The sequence below is a fragment of the Thermobia domestica genome, chromosome 8, assembly GCF_964235325.1.
Source record: "Thermobia domestica chromosome 8, izTheDome1.hap1.1, whole genome shotgun sequence".
In the NCBI taxonomy this organism is placed as follows: domain Eukaryota; kingdom Metazoa; phylum Arthropoda; class Insecta; order Zygentoma; family Lepismatidae; genus Thermobia; species Thermobia domestica.
Genome location: NC_137461.1, coordinates 45,912,202 through 45,933,024, shown reverse-complemented (window position 1 = coordinate 45,933,024; position 20,823 = coordinate 45,912,202). Strand labels below are relative to the sequence as shown.

Genomic DNA, 20,823 nt, shown 5'->3' with positions numbered 1-20,823 from the left:
AAATTACGCGTAAATTAATAATAGCAATAGTCAACAGAAATTTCCACAAACTTACAATAGGAAATCTATAAAAGCCAGGATAAGGATCAGGATAAATGTCGGTAGCCGGTAACATTGATGTGAAATAAAGAAAGTTCACGTAGGTTTCCACAATAGGAATGACGAATAAACAGAGTATTTATTTATGGTAATGTACTTAAGCAAAAACAGATATGGTAAATTATTGTTAGAAGTGCTATCTCTTGATAACATAAATAAGCCTTCCCATATCAGAACATATATTGTATTCTAAAAAATGTAAAAGATTTCTTTTTCGAGAAACTGTATCAATTTAATCATTCGTGGTTTTCAACGTTAACAATACTAAACCACAACCTCGACCTTCAATTGTGAGTCAACATTGTAATTCATGTGTGTGAAGTAAGAAAGATATTGTGTAATATTTTATCTCTTGACAAACCTGATCAACTTTTCAAAAGACCACCTCTCCTAACGTACTCAATATGTAAAATCGTGATTTTGCAAAATCTCTTCACTAGGTTCTAGCCCTTTTCATGCACTTCTAATCCAATAAACAGAGAACCAAAATGAAAAACACTTCATAGGCCACTTGAAAGCCAGTAAATTCTTAAATATCAAGGAACAGCACTACAGTAAACGTTTTAATGTATTTAATATCAGTCTGTTGTAAAGGAAAACGTGGAAACAAGTTGATACAGAAAAGGCAGAAAGATATACAGGAAGCTAAACGAGTTACGAAAGGAAATAGACAAAGCAAGGGAAGAGTTTTGCAAAAGAAAGTGCGAGAACATAGAAGAATCTTGCGATACATTCACAACAATTTTTATAGAGGGAGCTTGGCTACGGGCATTTAATTTGAAGTAGTCATCAACTACCTCTATAAAAATTGTTACTGGAGTACCACAGGATTCTGAAACATGGATATTTGGATAGGGTACATATTAGTTCCTAAGTGAAGTCTTGACCCGACTACAGTAGGTCTCACAGTATTGGAACTATGGACCTTTACATTTCACTTTTTCAACTTTTCGGCAGCCTATAACTCCAAATTGACGGATTTCTGCACCCAGGTTAGTCTATACTTTTTGTCTTATCTTGGTGTCAGGTATCACCTCCCAAACGTTGTCAATTTTGTTTTGCAACACCTTATAGTAAAAACATTAGTGAATTTCAAAGCGGAATCAATGAAAATTCCACTTCATTTCAAAGGAAACGTGCTAAAAAATCAAGAGACTTAAAACAAAGATGGTGCTGATAGACAAACCGTTAAGTACACATTGGAACACATGTCGTAGGTGATGACCCAGAATATTTTTTTCGTCAGCACTAATTTTTGTCATATCTTTTAAAATTAGTGCTAATGAGGTGGGGTTAGGTTCGTGTGAAGACAGCTCCACCAACCTTTAATAAAACAGTACTAATTTTGTAAAGTATGCTAAAAATTAGTGTTGAGGATAGGAAGAACACTAGTGTTATTTGTTTTACTATAAAAATTAGGGATCAATTGATTTCTTTGATGCTGCTGGTGTTAAAAGAGTTTCGTGTAGCTTTCGGCTATCTGATAAGAGCACTAATTTTTATTTCTTTTATATGGTATTGTCACCTCTAATTTAACACTAACTTTGTGTATGGGTTTAATCTCAATCGATTAAGTGGGTGCAGCTAGCATGAACCTAGCCCCATCAAGAATTTTTTATTTGTTTGTTTTTGGCGTATATGTAATAGCACAATTTTTAAAATATTATATGTCGTCGGCACTAATTGGTCACTAATTTTTGGCATATGCTTTAAAATTAATGCAGATGTGTGTGGGGCCAGGTTCAGGGACATCCTAACTGATTTATCAGTGGTTAGGCCAAGCTCCTTAAGTTACATACTTGAAATTTGGTCTGTACATATGATTTGTGATATAAGATACCGTTAAATACACATTGAAACACATGATGCCGTGAGTATGGGTTATCTACTCCTTTACATAGACGACAAAACCAGATATTTGAAATAATACAGTTTATTTACAATTTTGAAACGTACATAAGTCTACAGCTACATTTGACAAGAGTTGGCATATTATTTGGTATTTTCAACAAGAGCGGCCAGACCACTGGTAAAGGCAGCGTTGTAGTCGCAGGCTACTTCGTTATGTTGAGCATCTTGTCTGGTATCAATGTAGTCATCATTGGCACCTGGACCTCCAACCAAAGCTCCGTACAAGATGTGGGAGTCTGGAGCATCACTGTTGAAGAAATTCCAGCCACATTCTTGTGGTGGAGTGGGGCAGGAACTATAAGTTGGAAGAAGAGAAAGATATTATTAATCGTTGTCACTTGGAAATAGCATTAAATTATTTTGATAGTTCACACATCTTCAAGAGACTAGTCCTTACACCATAAAAACGGTCCAGTGCCTTTTGTTAGAGGAATATTTCATTGACGTACAACGAAGCTGTAATTGCTCAGTTCCTGAATAGGTGATATTCCTAATTCTCAATTCATTCTTTCACTTCAACTCTACGTGTCTTTTTAAATCTGTTTGAACTACTCAACAAAGAGACTAGCCATCCTACCCATATTCTATTGACTTAATAGTCCCGCCCACCTATGTTAGGTAAATTTATTAAAGAAATTTTAGATGTGGCCGAAAGACTATTGCACAGAAACATTAACAACAAAGAAAGGAAAACTTCGAAGTAAATCGGATACAGCCTATACCTAAGTATATTAAAGGCATCATCCCCATAATTCGTCTGCTAGAAGTAGAAAGATTATAAAACACACAATGAGAATAACTGGCACCTAAATTCGAACCCGAGGTCTCCCATTTGTGAAATTCAAACCACTATGCTTGTTCGACAAATGAACTAAGAATCTGTCTTTGGGTATAGCTCTGTAGGAAACTAAAGCTGAGTTTCAACGGTTGCAAAAGTTATTTTATAAATATCGGTGCTGTTGCTTCTAATTTGTTATTATAATACAGCTTGATTTTATACGATAGGATAAATATTTATTTTTCAAGTAGTTTTCAACTAGTGTTACGAAATACGAACACACAAATCGCTTGAGAGGAAGTCAAGAATCCCTGCTCCGACAGAGGAATTATCTAATAACACTTGCTCTATTTTTACTTCTTCCTCTGCTCGGCCTTGATTCGATTCCTTCTCACATAACTTAAACATAGGCGTAGATCTGTTGTGCATCGTTCCCTCTATCTTTCATTGAAGCCCACATGGCAAACTTTCATGAGTTATTGGTTTCTTCCCTTGTAAATGGCGTTTTTATTCGGTAGCCACTACCTAGTGTTGCCAGAGCAGCTGAAAGATCTATGTCGAGTACAAAAGAATAAGGGAAAAGAAAGTTCGGAGAGACTAGCAGGCGTTTCAGATCAAACAAATCGCACAACAGATAGTGAAAGACAAGTTGTCATGTCCTCAGAAGGTTCTTATTTTTGTTTTCTGAATACTCTCTAAACATTCTAAACTTTCATTTTGTTATATTATATTGTATTTCTTTTATATATTACACTGGCAACACTTTCTCGACTTCTATCGTGGAAGAGATTTGAGTTGCAGACCATATTCCTTCCCTGAACATTGATACAGTCAAGTCTTAAAAGAGCTTTCTCCGGGCACAGGACGTGGGTTGAATATTATTAGAGAATTGCTCGCGAAAGCAAATCTGGCAAATCTGAAACAGTGTATCTAACTGCAATTGTGCAGTCATTGGAACTTGCTCCTGCACACAAATTATTATGTCTTCTGTTATCTTAAAATATAAGAAACTTTCTCACTACTTACGCTCCACGGTGATGCTCGTGTGTTGGGTAGTTCTCTCCAAATCCAACGACGTAGCTCCTACCACCATCTCCAAGAGCATAATCGATTTGGCTCTTCAACAGTGCTAAGTTAACCTCTGGGTTGATACCAGCTTGGCCAGCCTATAATTGCATTAGAATAAAAAAAAATAAAAAAAAAAAAAAAAAATAGAATTTTTTAAAAATGTAACAGTTAGTTGCAAAGTAATACAATAGGAACGTACGTACTTAGAGCGAATTTTTTTAACTGCAGTGGCACGTAATTCTATGTAACAAGGTATTCACCGAGCTTGAATGTAAATTGTAAAACCACTTTATTGTCTTAATTTATATTGTAAATATGTTTAAAAAATAATTTGGTACGTTGCTGAGAATTCGCAAATTTGTATTACTTTATATGAACGGGTAAGGGGGTGGTTGATTAAATTGGAGTTTAACACCCTTTTCAGGACCGACACCATACGAGACGCTTACCTCAATTTAACGTGGGATCTGAAGTACATGAGCTCCAACAGAATCTCCGGAATGTGAGTAGACTAACTATATACGCACCGAAAAACTCTCTATGTGACCGGAAAATATGTAGATTCAGCTTCTAAATTTTGTTATTTAATTATCCATTTATTTGATCTTTTATATGTATTTAAGCCATGATTAGAAAGTGCTCATTAATATTGAAGACGAATTCATTCATTAACCTATGAAATATCCCAACAAAATCATGCTTGATCATGAATTTGACACTAACAACATTAATATTGCTATAAAATTTAAAATTTAGTTAACAGTTTGAAGTTGTTAGACAACTTGAGGAGTATATCAGCTCCAGCGTGTCCTTTGTTTAAGATACAGTAGGACGTCGACAATCCGAACTCGGTTCCTACAAACTTTTTACATTTTGCTTTAGCGCTAGCGACAAACAAACAATAGGGTTGTCCGTCGGCATTGTGTGAAGTCAGTGTTTTTACAAAAGCTCATTCATATGTAATTGTCTGTCATACATATTTTAATTGTTATTTTCCCTTAGGACTATGCAAGTTAAGTTTTAAGTGTGAGTTACAAGAACAGTGTAATTTAGTGTACGAGCAGGTTCTTCAGAAACATAAATACAAGTAGCCTTACGTACTGTATTGTAATTACTGTATGTACTATATAACCACTGTGTCGATCAAAGAGCATACCGTACAGTATATTTAAGCCTAAATGGTATTTTCTTGATCATTTTCGAAAATCCGAACAATTTGAAAATCCGAATTACCTGTGGTCCCAATTAGTTCGGATTTTCGACTTTCTACTGTATTTCAGTGTGTATGTGCAGTAAACACTCACTACAGACATAGTTAAAGAGTGAAAGGGTCACTTTTTTTATTATTTACATGACGAAACGTATTAATCTATAGTACCAAAGTAAACCAATCTTGATGAGTCAAATTGACATTTGCCAACAAGTTCTGAACAATCAATTCTGCATCCTTATTCGGACTACAATAATAGAAAGAATATTTAAATTTTCAACTTGAGTAAAGGTTTTCTTTTCTGTATATTAACATATTCATTAACAAAAGATTGATGTATATATACATTTACAGAAAATTTCAAATAATCGCTAAAGTAAATAATCTATTTCTCTTATACAGAATATCTTCCAATAATATTGAATGTTTGAAGCTGTTAACTAGAAAATATAACCGGCGACCTTTCAATAATTTGCTTAGAATTTTTTTCAACCATAAGCACCATAGACATTACAATGACATTACAATTTATAATCCTTTAATTTTCAAATAATCCGGGTCTGATAATTATAAAGAACCTGTTGCTTTGTTTTGTTCTAGATAAAGGGATATATATTCGTTAAATTTCCAACAAAGTATAATTGCCGGTTTCAATGACATTATAAAAATTTACATATCGTTAAACTCTAATTAACGCCTTAGTTCGATTAAAATCGGACTACTTACTCGGTTTAACATATTTTCAAAACCTGCTAGACGTCTTTTAAGAATATGTAACGAATATTGGTTTAATCTGTAACTTCACTTGTCAAATCCATACTAAGGAAAATTCTCTCGCGCTGTAACTCCAAAAGCAATAGCTAGAAGGTGACGATACGTTAATTAGCCGTGGATTGAACATACGCCATCTATCGATTTTACCTAGCAGTAAATATTACAGAACCTAAAAAAAAAAAAAAAAAAAGCGGAAATAATTAGAAATAGAACTCACTTGGAAACAGATGTACGTTGCTCCAATTGCGTTTCTAAGGGATCCCCATTCACCAAGGAAGATCAAGCCCTTGGGTGTTCTTTGTTGCTGAGTCCTCAAGTAGTCACATGATCCTGAGACAAGATTCCTGTAAACATCCTTGCCGGTCAATTGAGCCAACAAAACCTGTAAAACGGAAGGAAATTCATATGATTTACAAAATTATTTTCATGACAAAATTTAAGATCTAAAACTTTAAGGTATATAATAAAATTTCACAAGAGTATATTAAATTTCTTATTTTGATGGAGTTGGAGTATTTATGATATTTTATTTTTTAACTAATAGAAGAAGACCCTAAAGGGTCAAATTAGATCGTTTTATGAAATGGTCATATTAGACCTTATCTTGAAAATCATTACTTTACCACCTACTTTAAATTGTTTTATTGCTCTTTCGCCTAATTAAAACATAAAAAATTAAATGTACGAAGTAAAATTCAAGTATGCATTACAAATATAAGAACACTTTGTTAACAATATAATGGGAAGAACATATTACTATAAGATGATTACCCTGTTTAAAAATGTGGCATGAGAAAAGAAAGTATGTAGTATTATCATTACTACTACAATGCGAATGTACTAAATTTGAACATTATTGTTGTGCCAAACTCACTAAATTTTTGAATAAAAAGAATCCAATATAAGCAGTTGAAAGGAAGATCAAATTTGACTCTACTCGACCTTATTAAAAGACATTAAGTGTTTTTTAAGTAACCATAATTGAGCAGGAAAGTATAATATTGCATTTGAATGTAAGAAATAATACAGTAACTACGGCATTAAATCTTCTAGCATCAAAAATTATACATGTATTTTTATATTTAGGTTTTTTTTTAAAAAAAAACATGCTTATATAAACACGAGTATAATTCCTCAGTAAAGGGTATTTACCTGAGCACCAAACATTTTGTCGTCCCAACCAAATCCAGTGACTTGATAGTTTCCAAATTGGTTGAAGTAATCCTCAGCTTTGGCCAAGTAGCTTTCATCTTGAGTAAGCTTGTACAACCAAGCGGATGCCCACACCAATTCATCGTTGTAAGAATAAGAGCTGAAAGGAAAAAAATATATTTTATTAATTACGCTAATAGTAATAATTCGCAAAACGATTATTCTTACGTATTGCATTCATCAATCAATCAATTTTGTTATTTCATCAGTAACTGATCCTATATCCAAAAGCGAATCTTCAATCTCTTCGTTATACTTATTATTATTTAGTAAACAATTTTCTTTCTATACTTTCGAATTCACATTAAGATTCGCTCCTTTCAATTTGGAATAACAAATATTTGGAAAAACTTGCTCGACTTTACTTTAGTTCTTCATGTTTAATGTATGTTTTGCAAGTAGCAAGTCACTGTCAGGAAGCTCACCATTGAAAGCTAATGTGAAAGCAATAATGGAAAACAAGGCCTAGAAATAAATATTGAAAACAACAAAATGTGATGATAAAACACTAATACTTCTCCTCCATATCAAAACTGTATTCGTTTCTTTCAGTGTGGTAGTGCTATAGTTTTCTACCTTTTCGTTATAATAACAGAAAAATATTAATGTTCGGTAGTTTTGGGGTGATGTTTTATGAAAAGCTAACCTCTTTCTGAATGAAATATCTGAAAGAAACTAGAGTAACTGGCGAATTTAGAAACAAATTAACTCAGACTTATTTGACGAATTAAGAATGATCAGCTTACAAAGATTCAATAGGCAGATTCAAATTTAGAGGTGGATTAAATCAGATTAGTCAGCGAATGAGGCAGATTGATTCATAATGAATAATGTTGATTGATTGAGACGATTGGAATCAGATAAATTCTACATGACATGACAATAGAAAGAATTGGAATCATCTACGAGTTTTTAGAAACAAAATCCCTGTTGTATTTATTCTCGTCTCTAGGTTCAATGAATTTATTTACCACAAGAATCCCACCAATGAATGATGTAAGGCTATGCATGTAAGGAATCAGATAGGACTACCGTATAGAGATGGAATTATTCGACCCAGTAATATCAAAGGAATTGGTCCAGATACATGAGTCTAGGTAATAGAATTGATTGAAGAGGATAAATTCTGAAAAAAAAAAATGACTTAAACTTGGAGTAACTTAAAAATGAAAGTATCGTCAATGAAAAATACATAAACTTGGATCAGACAAAAGAAGTATTCTTCATATTTTAATCCCATGTGTGATGTTGCTCCTCATTTCTCTCTTTGTTTGTGAATTTCGTTTGATATATTAATAAGTTTCTCTTACCCGTAAAAGTGACTAGCATCCTCAATAGAGTCGGAGTATTTGGCTCTGAAGTTATCAGCGAAGTCGTACAGTTGAATGGCTCTTTGTCTCAAGTCGCTGGCATAGTTAGCATCGACATCTTGGAAAACAAGAGAAGCAGCGGCAAAAGCAGCGGCAACTTCACCAGCGAGATCAGTACCTACAAGAAAATCAGGTTTGTTTTCGTCACATACGTGTATGATAAAAATGTTTCTCTGACAACTTCTAATATTGATCGTTCTTAAATAGATATTTATTTATTTCATATTTAAATCGATTTACATCTTTAGTACATGCCGACAACGGAACATGCAGTGGAAAGCAAGTGTTTTTACTAGTGATTATAAATATGTTTAAATGATGTTTGATATTTTAACAAAGACTTTTATCATTACTTAAAATAATTGCAAACCCCAAATTAGCTTTTCAAAACTTTCAAAATTAGCTAGCTTATAACTTGATCCCCTATTTTAATAATGTAAAAGTTTTATTCTTCCATAAGTTGAACATAATTAACCAAAACAGGTGGGAGTCAAGTTACGGTATAAGTTTAGAATAGTTAATTTAATGACATCTAATTTATGTGAGTTTTGTTTTACCTGGATGTGCTTCGTCGATCTTGAAGGCTGGTCTTTCCATGGTCATATCTTCGGGTCTGCCCCAGTAGTTATGATCCAATGTACCGTTACCAACTTGTCCGTACAGTTCATGTTCTGACACGTGGCACTTGATCAGGTAGTCAAGACCCCATCTCAGTGCGTCATAACCATTTTGAGTTTGTCCTGAAAAGCATTAAATCTATTAGTTCCTGTTAGGAATTGAAATGCTGCAATTTTATATATGAAAAAGAAGTTAAGTTACTTGTGTGAATCTTTTAGTAAATTAAATAAATCTAAGAAATTTTCGAATTGGAATCAAAATTTGAATTATTATCTGGTTAAAAAAATACATACCTGCAGCATCATATCCAGGTAAGCTGGTAAGCATACCCCAGGCAAGAGTTGTCAGGGTGAAAGACATTGGGAAGTTGAACTTCACGTGGTCACCAGCTGTAAAATAAAAAGAAGTACTGTAGTAAAATATATTGTTGTAATACATGCAATCACAAAAAAGTTATAAATGAATATAAACAATCTATAATACCATTTCAGGCGGGGAAAAGACTCGACAAGTGCTTTGACGGTTATTAGAAAGTAACACATTTTTTAATTAATGCTTTTCTGACCAGAGTATATACTTATTTACTAAATTAAAATAAGGTGTAATAGTTTCAATAATTTAACGTTAACGTCTGATGAAGATAACGTTAAGTTATTGAAACCGTTACACCTTATCTTAATTTTCATTAATTAGTATATTCTCTGGTCAGAAAAACATTAATTATGTAGTAGTTTCAGAGTTAAGATGGGTAAAGAAACATATTATCTGAAAACAGAGTATGAACGGACAATCATAAGTAAGCTTTAGCACAAAATAATAAAAGGGACAACAGAAATAAGTAAGAAAGGCAAATACTATCATTTTTAGGCTGTTTTAGTCCATCAACTAGTGTTTTAATTTTCTATAAGAGCAGAAAGGTTAGGCGGGTTACATAGTACTTTATGCAGTTTATACTAATCTGTTACATCTTAGGTATTATACTAGGTACTGTCTGTTTAATACTAAAAAGAAAATATTGTATTTTGGTTTAATGGTAAGACAATTTAGAAAGATAACAGATATTACTTGCCTTCAAACTAAATAAATTAATTCTTGTTTGTAACACTGCTACCTTTTCAAAAAAGAATATGGAAATTCGTAATCATTATAATCATGATATTATAAAGTGTTTTGATCTTGTACTGATTTACTATACGCAAATACTAAAATGTTATAGGCTCTATTCTACGACAAGTATTCATTATACGAAATATCAACAGATTTTTATGAAATTTTATGAAATTTTACCATAATTTTGAGGGTTATGTTTCAAACAATTGTATTTTCAGTTACTTACCATCGTAGTATCCTCCAGTCAGGTCTTCACCGTTGATACCCTTGTCACCCAAAGCAGAATCTCCTCTCCATGGGATTCTGTTGTTGGATGGGAGTTTTCCTGACCTTTGAGCTTCATAGAACAGCAAAGCGTCCTCAAGAGCTAAGCTGTAGTCATATTGAGCAGCTGGAAAAAAGTACAAAACCAGCGTGTAAGAAGAAAAGTCTGTTAAGAGTATTATAATATGTTTGTGTTTTTTCAACGGAACTATTCTGTTTCAATTTCATTTAGAATCCAATAATTTGGTTGGATATAATTGCCGAAGTTTTGAAATACTCGAATGTATTTACTTAAAACTATAATTGGTTTTGCAATAATAAATTAATTTTGCATATTAAATTTTCCGTTTTTTAAAGTATTTAACAAGTGCAAGGTAGAGTTTCGTATATTTGAGATAAAAGTGTCAGTTTCACATCTCGAAATGTCTTATTTGAAGTTAAAATTACGCAATCTTCTTTTCAGAATTCTTTTTCAGACCTTTTACAGTCTTTCTATAAGTTCTTTTTCATGACTGAAACTGATGTTACCGCTGACAACACCTTGAAACATCAATGTACAAGATAAGACGAACAAATAAGTAATCAATCTCGGTGTATCTAATATAATTTTACTACGTCGTACTGAAACAATTTTTGAAGTTGATTAGGAAGAAGCTGTTTTGGATATAACAACACCGTCATACTTTGTTGGTTTACTGATGAGATCTTATAGAGGTGGCTTGGAGTTGTGTTTGATTTCCAGTAGAGGTCTAATCAATAATCAATGTTGCCTAGTACAATGAGGCAATCGCGTAATTACTTGATTTGAAAGGAAACTTGTATTTAGAAACCTAAAATAATAATGTCTTTGAAACCAAAGTATGGCTAAATGTGTTACGTTTTGGCCACTCATATAGGTCAAACGCTGACTGTATGGAGAGTTTGGTTTCAATTTAGTTGCAATGCAGGTACTAATTCAATCACTTCATAGAAGTCCAGAAAAGGCAAAGATCTTTACTTTCCTTTACTTTTATACAACCAATCTCCCACCGAAAACTGAGAGTTTTTTTGAGTTGTGAACTATGAAATAGAAAATAGGAATATAGTTCTCAGTTAAGGAAGAGACAATACCTGCCAAATGACTGCAGAAGACCAGGGCAATGCAAACAACCACGGACCACTTCATGGTGACTGAAGATGACTTTCTGCCGACGAGAACTCGTTTATATACTAAATTTGCACCTGACCTTGTTACCATATGTGTCTATCATTTTAAAATGTAGTCAGATTATCTATTTTTAGTTGTTGCTGATAGGTGATTCATACAAACACACCCATCCACTTAGAAACAATACCAGACGAATCAAAACCTATTATTTTGACGAATAATAAGATAGATTCAACTTTAGGATGCGATAAATGGGACAAAAGATAAGATGAACAATTGTATAATCCGTATCTTGTTGAAACAAGTGCCACACAGTAACAGATTTATTTTCTTTTTTACAGTTTCAAAGAACAATAACATAAAAATGGAAGGCTCTGGATTATTTTGTTTTCTAATTAGGTGTGCAAATACTTTTTTATTAATTTACCATGTGGCTATCCCTATTGTAGAAATTTAATGGAAATTAACTGTTGCTTAGTTCTAACGAACATAATAGTTGAGTTAGTAATTTTTCTCCTTCCTTTGATTTTCCCTGACAAATCAAAGCAGTATACGAGGTATGATCAAAATATACGGAGATTAATTTTATTAGAGACAAAGTAATAATATTTTCATAGAATTTGATTTAATCTCCTTCAAAGTACTGTCCTTGGTTAGTAATGCACTTATCCTAAAGTTGAATCCGTTACTGAAAGCACTTCTGAAAGGCTTCTTTTGGAAAGACGTTCAGTTACTCTGTCGTAGTCCTCTTAATGACAGTAATGGTGTCGAAAACGTTTTCTTTTAAGCACGGTTTTGGCTTTTTGGTAAAAGCCAGAAGTGACATGGTGCTATATCTAGAGAGCACAGCGAGTGTGTCCGATAGTTTCTCGGCCAAAAACTCACGGATCAAAAGCAAATGTGTGGCACGGCGCGTTTTTGTGGTGAACAAAGAATCCATTTGCCCATTTAATGGGCGGTTAAAATACTTTTCTTGGACCATACAAGATGTTTAGTTCTTCGGAAAGCTCTGGAATAGTCATTCACCTGTTTGAATAAATCACTTGTGCCACTTTTTACAAGTTTTCATCTGTTTTTGACGTCGAAGGACTTCTGGATCGTTGTTTGATTTCAATCGAGTCCTTGTCGCTTTTGAATCATTTGCACCACTTGTAAATAATCTTCAATGTTACCGCTTCATCGCCATATACAGATTTTGAAAGCCATATACAGTGCTGCTTGTGCTTAGGCACTTTTTTTTTGCAGTTTAAATCAAAACTTAATGTTGGTGTGCAACAACACTCTTAACACGTCCTCACTTTTCTGCCTTTGGAAGCCAACTAACATGTCACAACTTGCTTCAACTCGACACTGACTGTACCAAAGGTTAAGGCTACCGGGCTTACTAGTTGAAATGGGTACAACATCGATAGATGGCACTGTGCAACTATATTCACCGTACTTTTTGATTACACCTTGTATATTTAGGGAGTTCAATCAAACTCATCCAATCGGAATCAAACTTGGTATGATAGTTGACCTTGACCTACTATATAACTGAAATATTATATTGTGCAGATGTTTTATTCTTGATTTATTGGCGATAAAGTTTTTAGTCATATTTTCGGTAACAAAAACTGTATCAATAGAACCCACCTGAACGGGCTCAAACTTGGCATTTGTATTAGACTTTGAACTGCCATAAGACTATAAAATATTTTATTGTAGATGTTTTTTGGCTCCCGAGTTATGAGGGGGATCAAACTTCTAGTCAAAGTTTGAACATTCAAAAAACATCAACAGAACTCATCCGTTCGGGATCAAGCTTTGCATAGTGCTATTTATTGATTTGCTATATAAGTTTGTAAGATATTACAGTGTGGAGGCTTCTGGTTCGTAAGTTATGCACGAACAAAGTTCTAAACCGGTTTGTTGAGCATAACAACAACGTAATAATTTCTGTTTAAATAGCAACTAAAAAGTCAGTCTTGGATAGAAAAGAACTTAGAGGAATGCATTTTTAAAATATCATTACAAATAATTACAAAATTCCATGGAAACTTCTTAGCTCGGTACTTTTCTCTGGTGTCTTTCGATTCTGTCTAATTCCCGTTCTGCCTAAAAGCCCTACAGCACTTTGTAGAAAATACTTTAAATCATCTTATCTTTAGGCAGAACGGGAATTCCCGTTATGCCTAATGTTTGAAGATTCCCGTTTTGCCTAATATTGGGAATTCTGTGCAGAAGGGTTTTCTTCTAGGGATTTTTTTCTTTCGTAATTGTAACAGATTCTGTAAGAAGAATAACTGTTTCTTCAAGTTTCATCATATTGTAGATGTTATTCTACCTATTCTTCTCAGAAAAATGACTAGAATACAGTTCACAAAATGTGCCACAGTTCACATCTTCCTCAAGACATATTTGACCCTATATTAAACACACAATGCAAGAGGATGCATAAGACGACCATTATCCCCGATTATTTGACCTTTCGATTTGATTGCAAGTCGGTAAAAAATACAAGTATTTCAATGTATGTTATTTTGTATTGCTGCTATTTACATTGATAATATAAATATGAAAATAGAAGTATATATGGTACTATTGCGTAGACCTATAGAATTATGTATAGGAGACAAATCAGCTGATAAGGTGATGCCGAAAAAGGTTTTGTGACGTAAGACTCTTTTTTTAGGGCCGCCTACTTGTCCTCTTGCATTCTTTATTTTATATATGCCCAAACATGTCTTGAGGATGTAAACTGTAGTACCTTTTACATACTGCGCCCCTTAGCGTGTTAGAGACAAACTACTGAAAAACTGAATAAAATTTTGTTCTAAAATGGCTTCATATTAGACCTAATTAAGTTTGTTTGTTTCAGTTACAATGTTAAACGGCTTTCTTGCAATTGAGTCAATAAATTTTCCATTTCCTTGTAGGTATTAAAAAAATTGCATTCATCTTTATTAAAGTAGATGTGAATAACACTGCTAATAACAGAACTATATCCTAGTCATCTTTTTCGAGAAGAACAAGTAAAGTAACATCTGAAATTTATGATGAAATTTTAAGGTATAGTTATTCTTCTTACAGAATGTGTTAGAATTACTAAACAGATAATTACGAATACAGGACAAAATCCAAGAGGACAAAACCCAAGGGAAATTCTGACAAAACGTACTAAAATCAAGGGACAGAATCACAGGCGCAGCCTAATAAAAGGATGATTTTTTCCATTCATCTATCATACATTTAAGATGTTCTCTGTGATTCTTCACTTTATTGAAATAACATTTTTTAATACTGAGAACCAAATAAGACACATAAGATTGTTATAGTAAATATATATTTCACATTTTGATCTTTGCAAAAAAAAAAAAAAAAAAAAAAAAATGAAAAGCGTTTCAGAATTAAAATAAATAAATATTTATGCAACACTCAAAATAAAATACTGCAAAAATCAAATAACATCACACTATTTTTGGTAATTAAAAAGAATGATCTTACAGTAATGTGCTCAACATATTTCAAAGTATTAAATGTATAATAAATAGAAGTACCCAGAACTTGTCTTATGAATGTGTGTGTGAAAGTAATTAAAACTAATCTGCCCTTTTATTATAACATTTTTACGTTTTATTGAGCTTTCAGTATTTAAAAGAAAGAAACATTACACTATGTGATCAAAAGTATCCGGGCACCCACCAAAACATACGTTTTTCATATTAGATGCATTGTGCTGCCACCTACTGCCAGGTACTCATTATCAGCGACCTCAGTAGTCATTACACATCGTGACAAAGCAGAATGGGGCGCTCCACTGAACTCACGGACTGCGAACGTGGTCAGGTGATTGGGTGTCACTTGTGTCAGAAGTCTCTATGCGAGATTTCCACACTCCTAAACATCCCTAGGTCCACTGTATCTGATGTGATAGTGAAGGGGAAACGTGAAGGGACACATACAGCACAAAAGCGTACAGGCCGACCTAGTCTGTTGACTGACAGAGACCGCCGACAGTTGAAGAGGGTCGTAAAGTGTAATAGGCAGACATCTATCCAGACCATCACACAGGAATTTCAAACTGCATCAGGATCCACTCCAAGTACTATGACAGTTAGGCGTGAGGTGAGATTGATGGTCGAGTGGCTGCTCATAAGCCACACATCACGCAGGTAAATGCCAAACGATGCCTCGCTTGGTGTAAGGAGCGTAAACATCGGATGATGGAACAGTGGAAAAACTTGTGTGGAGTGATGAATCACGGTACACAATGTGGGGACCCGATGGCAGGGTGTGGGTATGGCAAATGCCCGGTGAAAGACATTTGTCAGCGTGTGTAGTGCCAACAGTAAAATTAGGAGGGGGTGGTGTTATGGTGTGGTCGTGTTTTTCTTGGACGGGGCTTGCACCCTTTGTTGTTTTGCGTGTCACTCTTTCAGCGCAAGCCTACATTGATGTTTTAAGCACCTTCTTGCTTCCTTGAAGAACAATTCGGGGATGGCGATTGCATCTTTCAACACGATCGAGCACCTGTTCATACTGCACGGCCTGTGGCGGAGTGGTTACACGACCATAACATCCCTATAATGGACTGCCCTGCACAGAGTCCTGACTTCAATCCTATAGAACATCTTTGAGTTGTTTTGGAACGCCGACTTCGTGGCAGGCCTCACCGACTTACATCGTCACCTCTCTTGAGTTCAGCACTCCGTGAAGAATGGGCAGCCATTCCCAAGAAGCCTTCCAGCACCTGATTAAAAGTATGCCTGCAAGAGTGGAAGCTGTTGTCAAGGATAAGGGTGGGCCAACACCATATTGAATTTCAGCAGTACCGATGGAGGGCGCCCCGAATTTGTAAGTCATTTTCAGCCAGGTGTCCGGATATTTTTGACCACATAGTGTATTTCAGTAAATAGAAAAAGTAGATAAGATTTTAGAAAATATGGCAATTGTAGGAAGAAAATAATCATATAGGGTGTGCACTCTTACATCAAATATATACTCCTATGATTCTGTTCCTTGGATTGTGTCCGCTTCGTCAAAATTTTCCTTGAATTTTGTTCTCGCCGTCGTTACTACAGCCATTGCATACCTCCATGAGTTCCGATCTGCATAAAAACACGCTAGGAGTCAAGCTTTTCAGTTCTGCATATCCCTTACAAAAATTCCTCCCTGCATAGAATTCCCCGTCTCCAAAGATTAGGCATAACGGGAATTCCCGTTCTGCCTAAAGATAAGATAATTGAAAATATTTTCTAGTAATTACTCGAGAGCCATTAGTCAGAACGGGAATGAATCTCTTCTGTATATGAAATTTCAGTAAATATTCGGAATGCTTTCAATTACTCTAGGTAAGAATTCACATGAAACACGAATCGAGGCTGTCTTATCTCGAAAATGTATCGTGAAAGCTATATTTCGTCTTGAAATTTAGAACGAGTTCCAACGTGGCTAAGTGGTTAGTATATTCACGTTTGGCGTAGACGACCCACGTTCGATTCCCAGCAGGAACTCATGTGGGTTTGGATGCCTTGCTGCTGAAAAGGACGCTAAATTCAAAATCAAATCGAATTAAATCGAAAGTTAGAAAATATTTGCTTTGTCTCGAATGCTGTTCCAAAAATTTTGCCTCGTCTTGATTCTATGAGCGGCTTGAGGAAAATAATGGTAAGCGCCATATCCGGTGAAATAGATTTTTAGGAATTTTTTTAAATTTTTGGGCCTTCGGCATTTAAGCCCATTTAGCTCTTCACGATTTGAGGGATGACGTCCCTCGGCGAGCACACAATCCGGGGAAAGGGAAGGAAGAAAGGATTGGGGAAAGAAGGAAGCTGCCTGGGACCTAGACATAAGGTACCACTCCGGCATTTGACTGGTGTGAATGAGGAAAACCTCATTCAGGGTGGCTTGCCTAAAAAAGCGTATTACACTTTTTCGACCGAGTGACCCTAACGGGAATCGAACCCGGGACCGCTCGCACCGAAGGCGAGAGCGTTAGCGACTATGCTACACGGGACCACCGGCTGAAATAGAGTTAGTAGGTGGAATGTATTGGGATTGCATCATAGAACATTATGTAGTTAGTTTGAGTTCGAAAATGTACCTGAAAGTAGGAGGCGAAGCTTGTTTGGTATATTTCATTGTATTGTTTTGCATGGAAATGTTGAACTTTCTTTTCCAGTTTGTTCACTATTGCATTGTATTGCATGGGGATTTTGAACATCCTTTTCCAGTTCGCTCACCACTGCATTGTACTGCATAGGAATGTTGAACTTTCTTTTCTAGTTTGCTCAACATTGCATTGTATTGTATGGAAATGTAGAACTTTCTTTTCCAGTTTGCTCGCCATTGCATTGTATTGCATGGGTATGTTAACTTTCTTTTTCAGTTTGTTCACCATTTCATTGTATTGCATTCGAATGTAGAACTTTCTTTTCCAATTTTCTCACCATTACATTGCATTGCATGGGAATGTTGAACTTTCTTTTCTACTTTGCTCACCATTGTATTTTATTACATGGGAATATTGAACTTTCTTTTTCCAGTTTGCCGACTACTGCATTTTATTGTATAGAAATGTTGAACTTTCTTTTCCAGTTTGCTCATCATTGGATTTTATTCCATACGAATGTTGAACTTTCTTTTAGAGTTTACTAACCATTGCATTGTACTGCATATGAATGTTGAACTTCCTTCTTCAGTTTCCTCACCATTGCATTGTATTGTATGGGAATGTTGAACTTCCTTCTCCAATTGCTCATCATTGCATTGCATTCTATGGGAATATGAACCTTTGTTTTCCAGTTTTGTCGCCATTGCATTGTATTGTATGTTAATGTTGAACTTTCTTTTCCAGTTTGCTCGCCATTGCATTGAATTGCAATATAATATTGAACTTTGTTTTCCAGTTTGATCGCCATTTCATTGTATTGCATGGGAATATTAATTTTCTTTTCCAGTTTTCTCAGCATTGCATTGCATTTTATGGGAATGTTAAATTTCCTTTCCAGTTTGCTCACATTGCATTGTATTACATGGAAATGTTGAACTTTCTTTTCCAGTTTGCCGACGATTGCATTGTATTTTATGGGAATGTTGAACTTTTTTTTCCAGTTTGCTCACCATTGCATTCTATTACATGGGAATGTTGAACTTTGTTTTCCAGTTTGCTCGCCATTGCATTGTATTGTATGGGAGTGTTGAACTTCATTTTCCGGTTTGCAAACCATTGTATTGTATTGCATGGGAATATAGATCTTTCTTTTCCAGTTTGGTCGCCTTTGCATTGTATTGCATAAGAATGTTGTACCTTTTTTTAAAGTTTGCTCGCCATTGCATTGTATTGCATGGGAACGTTGAACTTTCTTTTCCAGTTTGTTCGCCTGGCATTGTATTGCATAGGAATGTTGAACTTTCTTTTCCAGTTTTCTCAGCATTGCATTGTATTGCATTCGAATATTGACCTTTCTTTTCCAGTTTAGCCGCCATTGCATTGAATTGCATGGGAATGTTATCTTTCTTTTCCAGTTTGGTTACCATTGTATTGTATTGTAAGGCAATGTTGAATTTTCTTTTCCAGTTTGCTCATTCCATTTTATTGCATAGGAATGTTGAACTTTCTTTTAGAGTTTGCTCACCATTACATTGTACTGCATAGGAATGTTGAACTTTCTTTTCCAGTTTGCTCACCATTGCATTGTATTGTATGGGAATGTTGAAGTTCCTTCTCCAGTTGCTCACCATTACATTGTATTCTATGGGAATATGAACCTTTGTTTTCCAGTTTTGTCGCCATTGCATTGTATTGTATGTTAATATTGAACTTTCTTTTCCAGTTTGCTCGCCATTGCATTGAATTGCAATAGAATACTGAACTTTGTTTTCCAGTTTGATCGCCATTTCATTGTATTGTATGGAAATATTAACTTTCTTTTCCAGTTTTCTCAGCATTGCATTGCATTTCATGGGAATGTTAAATTTCTTTTCCAGTTTTCTTACCATTGCATTCTATTGCATGGGAATGTTGAACTTTCTTTTTCAGTTTGGTCGCCATTGCATTGAATTGCATTGGAGTGTTGGACTTTTTTTCCAGTATGTTCGCCGTTGCATTGTATTGTATGGGAATGTTAACTTTCTTTTCCAGTTTGCTCAGCATTGAATTGTATTGCATTCGAATGTTGAACTTTCTTTTCCAGTTTGGTCGCCAATGCATTGTATTGCATGTGAATGTTGAACTTTGTTTTCCAGTTTGGTCGCCATTGCATTGTATTGCATTGGAATGTTGAACTTTCTTGTCCAGTTTGCTCACCACTGCATTGTATACCATTGTAATGTTACACTTACTTTTCCTGTTTTATCACCTTTGCATTATATTGCATGGGAATGTTGAACTTTCTTTTCCAGTTTGCTCACCATTGCATTGTATTGTATGGTTATGTTGAACTTTCGTTTCTAGCTTATTCACCATTGCACTGTATTGTATGGGAATGTTGAACTTTCTTTTCCAGTTTGATCGCCATTGCATTGTATTGCATGGGAATATTGAACTTTTTTTTCCAGTTTGCTTACCATTGCATTGCATTGTATGTTAATGTTGAACTTTCTTTTCGAGTTTGCTCACCATTGCATTGTATTACATTTGAATGTAGAACTTTCTTTTCCAGTTTTATCGCTATTACATTGTATTGCATGGGAATGTTGAACTTTCTTTTGCAATTTGGCGACCTTGCGTTGTATTGCATGGAAATGTTGAATTTTCTTTTTCAGTTTGCTCGAGAGCTTTAAAAAATGTCGCTTACCGTTATATTTCCCCGTTAGCGTGTTTATTTTGACTACATTTGCAGAGAAATTGTAGATTATGGAAGGATATATTTCAAAATTAAAGCTCTGTCGAGAATGTAAATAAATACGGTTCTGTATTCTGCACGTAATCATTTCATAGTGTTCTTTTTTAATATTTGAAATGTAAATATGTTTTATTCATTCAGTATAGCCATAAAGATGTAACAAAGTGACTTTATCAAAGTCTTTTGTAATTTTTAAAGAGAAAACATTGGAACCTTACTTTCCCAGCAGGATTACGAATATTATATATCAAAGAGGATCGATCCAAAGTAATGCCTCCCTCGCTACAATTTTGTTTCTATTACAGCTAGTGAACTACCATAGATCTGAAGCTAAAAGAAAGAGTCGTCATTGAATTTGTGCCAAAATAATGTCCACCTAAGGAAATCCGCAATTCCTTGAAAACTGTTTATGAGAAAACTATAATGGACATCAG

At 34.7% G+C, this 20,823-nt stretch overlaps 1 protein-coding gene across 1 annotated transcript; it reads right to left on the bottom strand.

Annotated features, from left to right (window-relative positions):
• Positions 1-2,016: 2,016 nt before the first annotated feature.
• On the bottom strand, positions 2,017-11,674 carry LOC145692864 (endoglucanase E-4-like). The gene is made up of 9 exons (XM_081768389.1): positions 11,525-11,674; positions 10,377-10,541; positions 9,334-9,429; positions 8,980-9,162; positions 8,363-8,540; positions 6,993-7,152; positions 6,058-6,222; positions 3,815-3,954; positions 2,017-2,305 (listed from the first exon to the last, which is right to left on the bottom strand). The coding sequence occupies exons 1-9, from the start codon at positions 11,649-11,651 to the stop codon at positions 2,092-2,094; spliced, it is 1,428 nt and encodes a 475-aa protein (XP_081624515.1). The 5' UTR covers positions 11,652-11,674; the 3' UTR covers positions 2,017-2,091.
• Between the last annotated feature and the right edge of the window lie 9,149 nt (positions 11,675-20,823).